We start from the raw sequence: 12,262 nt of genomic DNA on the forward strand, positions 1-12,262 counted from the left end.
GCTGCATTCACTTATGAGGCTCAGAAATTCCCCTTCTGTCCTAGCCAATCTCCCCACTGGTGAGGGAGTTCCCAGGGTACAGGAACCTTTCCTCTCTCACAGCTCCCTCCCAGGGGCTCAGGTCCCATCCCAATTGCTTTCTCGCTATTTTCTTCTTTTTTCCTACCCGCTTACTGGAGATTTTCTTTCCGTTTCAACAGTCTGAGGTCTTCTGCCAGCTTACAGTAGATATTCTGTGAGAATCATTCCACATGTAGATGTATTTTTGATGTATTTATGGGAGAAGGGGAGCTTCATGTCCTACTACTCCACCATCTTGATCACTCCTCTGTGTGTCTTCTTTGGAGAAGTGTCTAGTTAGATTTTCTGCCCATTTTTTGATTGGATTGTTTGCTGATATTGAGCTGTTGAGCTGTTTGTATATTTTGGAGATTAATCCCTTGTCAGTCACATCATTTGCACATATTTTCTCCAATTCTGTGGGTTGTCTTTTCCTTTGTTTATGGTTTCCTTTGCTGTGCAAAAGCTTGAAGTTTTATTAGGTCCCATTTGTTTATTTTTGTTTTTATTTCCATTACTCTAGGAGGTGGATGCAAAAAGGTATTGCTGTGATTTATGTCAAAGAGTGTTCTGCTTATGTTTTTCTCTAAGAGTTTTATAGTATTCAGTCTTACATTTAGGTCTTTGATCCATTTTGAGTTTATTTTTGTGTATGGTGTTAGAGAATGTTCTAATCTCATTCTTTAGATGTGGCTCACCAGTTTTCACAGCACCACTTATTAAAGAGACTTTCTTTTTTCAACTGTATATTCTTGCCTCCTTTTTCGTAGATTAATTGACCATAGGTGTGTGGGTTTATTTTTGGTCTTTCTATCCTGTTCTGTTGATCTGTAAGTCTGTCTTCGTGCCAGTACCATACTGCTTTGATTTCTGTAGCTTTATAGCGTGTCTGAAGTCAGGGAGCCTGATTCCTCCAGCTCTGTTTTTCTTTCTCAAGATTGCTTTGGCTATTCAGTGTCCTTCTGTATTTTGAATGATATGTAATCTCATTTATTTTGGATGTTTTTCTTTTTTTTTCATTTTTGATGAGTAAGATTGCTTATACATTTTCTTTCAGAACTAATGTTCTGATACTTATTAAGGTAGCATAATTTTTCTCTCTTTACCTCCAAAGGTTGCTCAAGAAACAGATGTAAGAGCACAGATTCGTCTGCAGTTTCGTGATGTCAATGGAGAACTTGTAGCTGTGCAGAGATCTATGGTTTGTACTCAGAAAAGCAAAAAGACAGAATTTAAAACCCTGGAAGGAGTCATTACTAGAACAAAGTAGGTGTTTATTATATATTTGAATTATCTGTTCATTTTTTTGTCCTTAGATCTATAAAACTATGGGTTTTTTTTACTACTACTTTAAGTTTATTTTAGGGGAGCTTATTAATTTTTTAACAGACTTTATCTTTAGAGCTGTTTTAGTTTCTTAGCACAACTGAGCAGAAAGTATAGAGATCCACCTTGACTCTATACCTGCGCAGCTTTGTCCACTATCAACATTTAATTATTTATTTGATACTATTTATCAGTTAAACAGAATGATCCCATTAACGATTTAGTGATAATGCTCCACTCCTTTGAGTAATTTATGGACAGTTGCTGAATTGAAGGTGCATAATCACTCAAATATAGATTGAATGAATGAAAAGTGCTAGTAATCATGTCTATAGGGAAGGATGAGATAAGCAGACAGGTCCCTTTCAACTGTTGTCATTCTGTTAAGGGCAGGTATCATATTGTAATGGGTATGGATATTGGAATTAGGTAGGCTGCCCTGAATTCATGGCTTTATCCTTGTTGAGCAAATTACTTATCATCTTATCCCTTCCTTTCATTTATTCATTTGTTAAACTAATTAAATAATTTCTTTATTTAATCAGTAATGTGTCACACCTGTCATGTGCTAGATACACTGTACTAGCTACTGGCTTGTCAAGTGGATTCTTTTCACTGGCTTTTAAACATACTCAGGTCTCTCCCACACCTCAGATTTCATTTCACTCCAGTTACGGTCTGTCTCCATCTTCCCCTTCACAGACAATTTTTTCAAAAGAGTTGTTGATACTCACTGTCTCCATTTCTTGACATCCTCCTGACTCCTACTCTAGCCCCATTCTTGTACTGAAACAGCTCCAACTAAGGTCACAAATAACCTCTGTATTAATTAGGATAATGCTATTGCTATACAAAATAGACCTCCTTATCTCAGTGAATGACACCCCCATCCGTCCAGTGACACGGAGCTAAGTCTGTCTTGACAGCTTCCTTGCCATCTATATTCAGTTCATTACCAAGTCCTATGGATTTTGCCTAACTGGCTCTTCAGTCTGTTTCTCTCCATCTCTGTGAGAACCATTCTTGTTCAGGCTACCATCATCTTTCCCTGGTCTAATGTCTTAATCTCCTGGTCTATCTTTGTCCATTCCATCCCCCTACAAAACATTCTTAGTACATTCAGTGTAATATTTTCAGAATACATATAAAATGACAGTATAGACAGACACTGCGTCCACTCACCTAATCTAGTTGTTAACAGATACTGGACAGAAGATATGAAAGAAAATGGTCAATTTATCCTTCTGATGAAAGATGCTGAGAGATCTCTTGGAATCCAAGGGATGGGATGCTTCTTGCCCTGGGTATAATGAAGTAGGGAACTTATTTAAAAGACCCTGAGGCAATTCTGTCTATTTGATTGCTTTGTCAGCGTGACCGTAGAACTTAGGTCTGTTGATTAAGAATCTTCCTTGGATTTGCTTGGATGGGCATCACTAAGGTTTGCCTTTACACTCCTTTTACTGTGTGTCTTTTACTGAACAATCCCTTATCTAAGCTGTACAGTCAAAAACAAAATAATACAAAAATAATTGGCAAAAATTATCTTTCTTCTAAATCAATATACTTTACACTTTGAGAACTTATTTACCATAAAATAAAAACAATAAAATATTACATATAAGGCAAATATTTTTAAAGTTTTAGTAATGTACATTTCATGTATATACAACTCATTTTTTATACTATCAAAAATTTATTTCATGAGAAAAGTCCAAATGTATTGCTGCTTTCCTAAGATTTTATTCTGAATCATCGTGGTAAATAAGTTTAATTGATATTTCTTTTCCTCCTATTTAAATATATACCTATTTTTCAGCAATGAGGTTTTACTGACCTTACAGAATAAATTGGTGACTTGAAAAATAAATAAATAAATAAAAAATAAACTATACAGTCTTTAGATGTTTTTAAGTACCTTTGTCTGTCTGTTATGTATCATCATGTTTTGTTTTATTCTTTTAAGTCTCTTATTTTCAAGTTCTGGGGATAGAAGATAGTTTATTTTCCTCTATGTATTGTCTATAAATGTTTTAGATTATTATATTAAAAGTCCAACTATGTAAAAAAAAAAATTCTGGCACCTTTTCCCTATCACCGTTTTACATTTTCATTAGGGAACTACTGAGTCATTTAAGAGTTATACTTTTTAATATGAGAAAGCTATCCACAGGGAGTGGATGAGGGGCCTTTTTTTTGTTGTTTTTTTTTGCAAGTACAGCATGAAAGATTGATTAAGTAACAGAATATTTTACATAAGTTCTTGATTTTCATTTTCTATAGGCATGGCGAAAAGGTCAGTCTCAGCTCCAAGTGTGCAGAAATTGACCGAGAGATGATAAGTTCTCTTGGTGTTTCCAAATCTGTGCTAAATAATGTCATTTTCTGTCACCAAGAAGAGTCTAATTGGCCTTTAAGTGAAGGAAAGGCTTTGAAGCAAAAATTTGATGAGATTTTTTCCGCAACAAGGTTTGTAACCTTTAATTAGATTTTGTAGTCCATTAAGTTATTGAGCCAGAGTTGCAATTTGGATGCTTCTTTTTTTTAAACAGAAAAAAATTGTAAAGCAAGAAAGTCAGCAGTTATTACCTCTTATCCAGTGGCAACCAGTCAGCATATTTCCTTTCAGTTTTCTTTCTTTGCATCTTCATTTACCTGGTTGACAGTATATATGTAACATTTGTACTTACTATTATGTCATAAGCATTTTCTAAGTTATTAAAAACTCTTTGTAAATGTAATCTTAATGACTGCATTATAGTCCATTGTTTGAATATACTATATAATTTGCTTAGCCAGAAATTTGATTTTTATTTAATATCTTCAAAGGTACATTAAAGCCTTGGAAACACTTCGGCAGGTACGTCAGACACAAGGTCAGAAAGTAAAAGAATGTCAAACAGAACTAAAATATCTGAAGCAAAATAAGGAAAAAGCTTGTGAGATTCGCGATCAGATTACTAGTAAGGAAGCCCAGTTAACATCGTCAAAGGAAATTGTCAAATCCTATGAGAATGAACTTGATCCATTGAAGGTAATTTAGTTTCTTGTATGCTGAGGAGAAGGTCACCATTTACCATGGTATCTCTCACCCTAAAAGCATTATTTTTCTGTGCATTTGAATGGTGTGTATATTTCTTGAAAAAATTATCAGAGACTATATAATGTTATGGTTAATGCCTTACATCTGTGTTTAAGTTGCCCAAAGAGCTTGGATTTGAGGGTAAACAAAGTTGTAGCATCATTAAATTAGTAATGTAGATCACTAATTTTTAAATATCAGTGTAATGACTCAACCTTACAGTTCTGTATTCTTAAGGAGACTTTTTTTTTTTAATTGACAGGTCTTTCTAGGGAATTTTTATAATTTGCAGGATGTTCTTGACATTGCACAAGATTTGAAATTGGTGCATAATGTGTTGATATATTTGCAAATGAGTTAGCTTTCTAAATTCTGTGGTTTATAAGTAAGATCTTAAAGAAATCCCATTTATTCATTTCACAAGCATTTATTAAGTGTTTTCTGTGTGCCAGGGTATACTATGCTTGGGGCTATAGGTACAAGGAGAACTACAATAGTGTCCTTGCCCCTTAAGGTATTCCTAGTCTAAATGAGAGCATTCTTAAAAATGGCTTTTTGAAGTTGCAGATAGTGGGAGATTTAAGAAAAAAAATTATTGATTTAGTTTTTTAAAACTCACCTATAAATGCTGGTATAGATCTTGGAATTGTAATATGGAAAAACTTTGGTTTTCTGTCCCAGTGCCCATTGACATGAATGCATCTTTTAGTGAATATTTACTGTTTTGTGCATAGCACTGTGCTAGGTGCTCTTGGGGATAAGGAAGCTGAAGACTTAGACCTTGCTTTTAATGATCTTATAGTCTAGTTGGAGAAATAAGGAATATATTTTAAAAGACAGTTAGGATTACAGAGAAGTAAAGTGAAGAGCTATGTGAATGATATAGTTTAGAACAGAGGTTCCCAACCCCTGGGCCATAGACCGGTACCGGTCCGTGGCCTTTTAGGAACCAGGCTGCACAGCAGGAGGTGAGTGGCGGACAAGCGAGCAAGCTTCATTTGCTGCTCCCCATTGCTCGCGTTACTGCCTGAACCATCACTCCCCCAACCCTGCCCCAGTCTGTGGAAAAACTGTTTTCCACAAAACCGGTCCCTGGTGCCAAAAAGGTTGGGGGCTGCTGGTTTAGAACATAGGTTCTTTAAGAGCTAAAAGATGGTGACTATGGCACAAGTGAGAAAAGAAAAGAAAAAATGGATAAATTGGACTTCATCAAAAGAAAAAACTTTTGTTCTACAAACTATACCATCAAGAAAGCAAAAAGACAACCCATAGAATGGGAGAAAATATTTGCAAGTCACATATGTGATAAGGAACTTCTATCTGGGATATATGAAGAACCCAATAAAAAAAAGTAACACAATTTGAAAATGCACAAAGGCTCTGAATAGATATTTCTCTAGAGAAGATACGTATGTGTCCAATAAGCACATGAAAAGATGCTTGACGTCATTATTCATCAGGAAAATGCAAATCAGAATCACAATGAGCTATTACTGCACATCCACTAGAATGGCTAAAAGTCAAAAAGATAGGTAATAATTATTGAAAAGGATGTGGAGAAATTGGAACCTTCATACATGATGGTGGGAATGTTAAATGGGGCAGCCACTTTGGAAAACAGTTCAGCAGTTCCTCAAAATGTTAAACATAGGGACTTCTCTGATGGTGCAGTGGTTAAGAATCCACCTGCCAATGCAGGGGACATGGGTTTGAGCCCTGGTCCGGGAAGATCCCACATGGTGGAGCACCTAAGCCCATGCACCACAACTACTGAAGCCCGCCCACCTGGACCCTGTGCTCCACAGCAAGAGAAGCCACTGCAATGAGAAGCCTGCATGCTGCAACAAAGAGTAACCCCTGCTGACCACAACTAGAGAAACCCCACGTGCAGCAATGAAGAACCAACGCAGCCAAAAATAAATTAAAATAATAAATAAATTAAAAGAAAATGTTAAACGTAGAGTTACCATATGACCTGGCCATTTTACTCCTAAGTATCTTATACCCAAGAGCAATTAAAATGTACATCTATACAAAAACTTGTATAGGAAAGTTCATTACAGCATTATTCATAATAGCCAAAAGATGGAAACAATTCAAATATCCATTAACTGATCAATAAAATGTGGCATATCCATACATGGAATATTATTCAGCGTTAAAAAAAGAATGAAGTTCTGATACAAGCTACAGTAGGCAAGAACCTTGAAAACATGTTAATTGAAAGAAGCCAATCATAAAAGACTACATAATTGTATGATGCCATTCCATTTATTTGAAATGTCCAGAATAGGCAAATCTATAGAGACAGAAAATAGATTAGCAGTTGCCTAGGGTAGTGGGTAGAGAGGAATAAATAGTGACTGCTTAAGGGCACAGAGTTTCTTTTTTGGAAGTGAAAATGTCATGGGGGATGGTTGCACAGCTCTGAATATACTAAAATATGTTGAATTGTACACTTTAAATGGGTGAATTGTATGGTAGGTGAATTCCATCTCAATACAGTGATTTTTAAAGTGATGGCCTGGCCTTTGGGATGGAACTGCCATCTTCCAGTAATTCACCAAAATGACCAACACAAAGGGAAAGAGGAGGGGTACCTGCTATATGTTCTCTAGGCCTTTTAGGAAACGTGGAGGTGTTCCTTTGGCCACATCATGCAGATCTACAAAAGTGGTATTGTAGATATCAAGGGAATGGGCACTGTTCAAAAAGGAATGCCCTACAAATGTTACCATGGCAAAACTGGAAGAGTCTACAGTGCTACCCAGCATGCTGTTGGCATTGTTGTAAATAAGCAAGTTAAGGGCAAGATTCTTGCCAAGAGAATTAGTGTGTGTGTCAAGCATATTAAGCACTCTAAGAGCCAAGATAGCTTCCTGAAACAGTCTGAAGGAAAATGATAGAAAAAGAAGGAAGCCAAGCAGAAAGGTACTTAGGTTTAGCCGAAGTGCCAGCCTTCTCCACCCAGAGAAGCACACTTTGTGAGAACCAATGGAAAAGAGCCTGAACTGTTGGAACCCATTCCCTATGAATTCATGGCATGATAGGTGTAAAGAAAATAGAAGACCTGAATTGTAAAAAAAAAAAAAAAAAAAAAGTGATAGCCTGGAATGGAAAGCTATCACAAGACCTTCAAGGGAGAAGCTGATCTGGGCTATAAAGATGGGGAAAAATCAAATTGACAGACTAGAAGCTATTTTATATATGTTTGTTTTGTTTTTTTGTAATTTTTAAAAAATTTTATTTATTTGTTTATTTATTTGGTTGTGCCAGGTCTTAGTTGCAGTGGGCAGGCTCCTTAATTGTGACTTGCCAGCTCCTTAGTTGCAGCATGTGGGCTCCTTAGTTGTGGCTCCAGGGCTCCTTAGTTGTGGCATGTGAACTCTTAGTTGCAGTGTGCATGTGGGATCTAGTTCCCCGACCAGGGATCAAACCCGGGCCCCCTGCATTGAAAGCTCAGAGTCTTATCCACTCTGCCACCAGGGAAGTCCCTGTATGTTTGTTTTTATTTTGTATTTTTTTCTTTTAAAACTAATACGTGCTCACAATGAAAAAATTATGGAAGAATATTAGTTGAAAAGTAAGAGATGCTCTTCCTATTCCTCATGTCTGACCTCCCACATATATCTTATGATCAGGTGGGTTTTCTTGCAAAAATACACTACATGTGTGTATACAAACATGCACATGTATATATGTACATATTCACAAATACGAGCTTATTAAAACAGGACTGTGAGGAAGAGCCTGGGTTAAGTAAATCAAGGTAAAAGGAGTGGGAGCTATGACTTGCAGTCAGATTATGAAGAGCCTAATGGGTTTAGAATTTAGTGCAATAGACATAAGAGTGAGAAAAAGTATGTTATATTTTAGAAGTAGTTGTTTTAATAACTGTGCGTAGGTACTGTGGTAGTTACCAAGATATTGGAACACATTTTATTTTCTTCAGGAGCAGCCTGGTTGGAAAGATGACAAGCACATATAAGGCAGAAAAAGACAAGAGCTGTGAGAGCTTTGAGGAGGAAAGAAGAGAAAGTCTGAGGTGGCCAGAAAGGATTTCATAGGACTGAATTTGGGGTATCATTTTATTGACCTTAAGTAGATGGGTTATTACAGATATGGTGACAGCAAAATGCAGGCTGTCTTTGAACAGTATCAAGGAAATCCTCATAGTTGAAATGGAGCATTTGTATAGGAAATAATGTCAGGGTAGAGCTAAGTGATAATACCTGGTATTTATTGAGCAGTGCCAGGATTCTAAACAAGGTTGTAGCAAACGTTGAGGTGTTTGTTTATTTCTTTATTTGTATTTAATTTTGGCTAGTCCAATGGTTTAATCTTACTCTCTATCTTTAGAGCCTAGCCTGCTGCCTGGCACTTAGCAGGTGGTTCAGTAAATGTTTATTAAGTGGATGATTTACAAAGTCCTTTTTTTTTTAGCTCTGAGTTAAAAGGATTCTTCCCTTCTTAGAACTCAGCATAAAGCTTGAATCAGATCATCTTCCCAGCAGCCATCCAGAAGACAGCTCCATTTCAGTACTGCACTATAATTCATGCTTTCCCATTTTTACGGATTTCCTACATTTTCAGGAACTGTCTCATAAACTACTTTATTCCCATACCACCACATCCTATCCTGACCTTGGCCCACTTAGGCCTGTTTTCCTTTCTTGCCCTCAGTGGAAATGGCTTGAGAAATTTGTTTTCAAGTTCAAAAGCACCCTCTGGCCCTCTTATTTATTCTTCCACACATAAGTTCACGATGCTTGTGCACCTTATAGCCCAAGTGCCTGATTCTTTTGTCTTATTTCACACACCTAAGCTTTAAACACTCTGCTGCTATATTTTTTTTGTCTTTCTATTTGTTTTAGCTTCTTTTACTAGGTTGTTTGCTCTGGGGATAGAGCCTGTGTTTTGTACTCTGGGGTTCGAGCCAAAACACAGATGTCAAAGAAGGAATCCCCAGTATCTAGTTACTGTCTGGATTTAAGGAATGAAGCAGCTAGAGATGTCACAAAAGATCTAAGCCAAGATAATGTTAATGCTGCCACAATACAGTGAAAACATTGATAGAAACCGAGTAGTTTCTGAGAAGTAGGGTACCATAAAAGAGGTGTTAATATTCATTGCTCTTAAGAGTTAATCCAGTTCTCTTTGTTAGATTGCTCAAAGATATTTTGTGAACACAGAATCTTTTTCAAAAGTGATGTGAATGGTCCCGTTCATTGAGGGCCTACTGTATGCCCAGTTGCTGATCAAAGTGCTTTAAAATGTATTATGTGAGCCCCACAGTAACACCGTGAAGTTTCATAGATGAGAAAAGTGAGGCACAGGTATTCACGTTGGAAGTAAGGGGTAAAGCCAGGATTTGATTCCACGCTTCTCTGATTCCTAAACTGATACTTTTTTTTCTTTAGTCAGATTTATTGAAATATAATTTACGTTTAGTAAAATCCACCCTTTTGAAAGTAAATGATTTGATGAGTTTGGGCAAATGCATACAGTAGCATTACTATCAGTACAGTCAAGATATAGAACATTTCCACCCCAAATAGTTCCCTCAAGTCTATTTGTAGTCGGTCCCCTACCTCCATTTCCAGCCCTTGGTAATCCCTGATTTGTTTTCTGTCAGTATAGTTTTGCCTTTTCCAACGAATGCCACATCAGTGGAATCATACATTATATAGCCTTTTGTATCTGACTTCTTAGCATAATGCTTTTAAATTTATCTATGTGGTTGCATGTACGAGTAGTTCATTCCCTTTTATTGCTGAGGGTATTCCATTGTAAGGATATATTACAGTTTGTTCATCCATTCCTTTGTTGATGGACTTCAGGTTGTTATCAGCTTTTAGCTATTACAAATAAAACTGCTATAAACTTCTGTGTACAGGTCTTTGTTTGGAGATATGTTTTCATCTCTCTTGGGTAACTCCCTAGGAGTGGGATTGTTAGGTTGTGTGTTAAGTGTATGTTTTACCTTATGAGCTGCCAAACTGTTTTTCAAAGTGGCACATTTGGTAGTCCCACAACAATGTACAAGAGTGCAGTTGCGCTTCATCCTTGTCAGCACTTAGTATTATCAGCTTTTTATTTTAGCCATTAAAATAGATGTGTGATAGAAGCTCTGAGCAGCTTTTTTTCTTTCATTATGGTTTTAATTTGCATTTTCCTAATGTTAATCAACATTGAACATCTTTTTATGTGTTTATTTTCCATTTGAATATCTTTTTTGGTAAAGTGTCTATGCATATCTTTTGCCTGTTTTCAATAGGTTTTGTGTGTGTGTATTTTTTGGTTTTGTTTTTGGTCTTACTGTTGAAGCTGTGAGAGTTCTTTAATTATTCTGGACGTAAGCCCTAATCGGGTATGTGTTTTACAAATTTTTTTTTTTTTTCTTAACTGCTTTCAAAGGGCAGGAGTTTTTAATTTTGATGAAGTCCAGTATTTCAAAATTTTCTCTTATAGTTTTTGCTTTTTGTTTCCTATCTAGGAAATCTTTGCCTGACCCAAGGTCACAAAGATTTTCTTCTTGAAGTTTTCTAGTCTGAGTTGTTATATTTAAGTATATGCTCCATTTCAGGTTATCTTTTGAATATGGTGTGAGGTAAGGTTGAGATTTACTTCCTTTTTTTTTTTTAGTTCATTTTTATTGGAGTATAGTTGCTTTACAATGTTGTGTTAGTTTCTGCTGTACAGCAAAGTGAATCAGCTCTAGGGAGGTTTACTTCTTTACATAGAGATGTCCTATCATTCCAGCTCCCAGAGCCTGTAGTCTTAATTGTTATACCATCCTGCCTCCCAGTCTCATCTCCCATTTTTAAGTATGTGGCTTTATACAAGTCCTCTGAGTCTCCTACTTAGCATGTACAGGCATACTTTGCTTTACTGTGCTTTGTATATTCTTTGCTTTCTTTTCTTTCTTTTTTTTTTTTTTTTTACAAATTGAAGGTTTGTGGCAACCCTGTGTCAATCAAGCAAGTGTGTTGGTGCCATTTTTCCAATAGCATTTGCTCACTTTGGAAGGCAGCTATGCTCGCCACTATACCACCAACACCATTTGCTCACTTTGTGTCTCTGTGTCACATTTTGGTAATTCTTGCAATATTTCAACCTTTTTCATTATTATATTATGCTGTTCTGCAATCAGTGATCTTCGGTGTTACTATTGTAATTGTTTTGGGGTGCCACAAACCACATGCATATAAGATGGCAAATTTAATCGATAAATGTTGTATGTGTTCTGACTGCTCTACCAAACAGCCATTCCCCCATCTTTCTCCCTTTCCTCAGGCCTTCCTACTCCTTGAGGTACAACAATATTGAAATTAGACCAGTTAATAACCTTATAATGGCCTCTAAATGTTCAAGTGAAAGGAAGAGTCACACGTCTCTCACTTTAAACTAAAAGCTAGAAATGATTGAGTTCAGTGAGGAAGTCATATCAAAAGTGAAGAGAGACTGAAAGCTGGGCCTTTTGTGCCAAATGGTTAGCCAGGTTGTGAACGCAAAGGAAAAGTTCTTGAAGGAAATTAAAAGTGCTACTCCAGTGAACTCATGAATGGTAAGAAAGTTGAAACAGCCTTATTGCTGATATGGAGGAGGTTTTAGTGGTCTGGGTAGAAGATCAAACCAGCCACAACATTCCCTGAAGTAAAAGCCTAATCCAGAGCAAGGTCCTAACTCTCTTCAATTCTGTGAAGGCTGAGAGAGGTAAGGAAGCTGCAGAAGAAATATTTGAAAGTAGCAGAGGTTCTCGAGGTTTAAGGAAAGAAGCTGTCTCCAAAACTT

At 36.6% G+C, this 12,262-nt stretch overlaps 1 protein-coding gene and 1 pseudogene across 3 annotated transcripts in view; both read left to right on the plus strand.

Annotated features, from left to right (window-relative positions):
• The window catches only part of RAD50 (RAD50 double strand break repair protein), a 159,005-nt gene that overhangs the window by 76,935 nt on the left and 69,808 nt on the right, over positions 1-12,262 (plus strand). For all 3 annotated transcript variants that reach the window (XM_068535850.1, XM_068535849.1, XM_068535851.1), the window contains 3 exons: positions 1,175-1,326; positions 3,670-3,855; positions 4,216-4,420. In XM_068535850.1, the coding sequence (XP_068391951.1) occupies positions 1,175-1,326; positions 3,670-3,855; positions 4,216-4,420 (543 nt within the window). The remainder of the gene's footprint in view (positions 1-1,174; positions 1,327-3,669; positions 3,856-4,215; positions 4,421-12,262) is intronic.
• On the plus strand, positions 7,034-7,515 carry LOC137759527 (large ribosomal subunit protein eL21-like; annotated as a pseudogene).

Source organism: Eschrichtius robustus, chromosome 2 (assembly GCF_028021215.1).
Source record: "Eschrichtius robustus isolate mEscRob2 chromosome 2, mEscRob2.pri, whole genome shotgun sequence".
NCBI lineage: Eukaryota > Metazoa > Chordata > Mammalia > Artiodactyla > Eschrichtiidae > Eschrichtius > Eschrichtius robustus.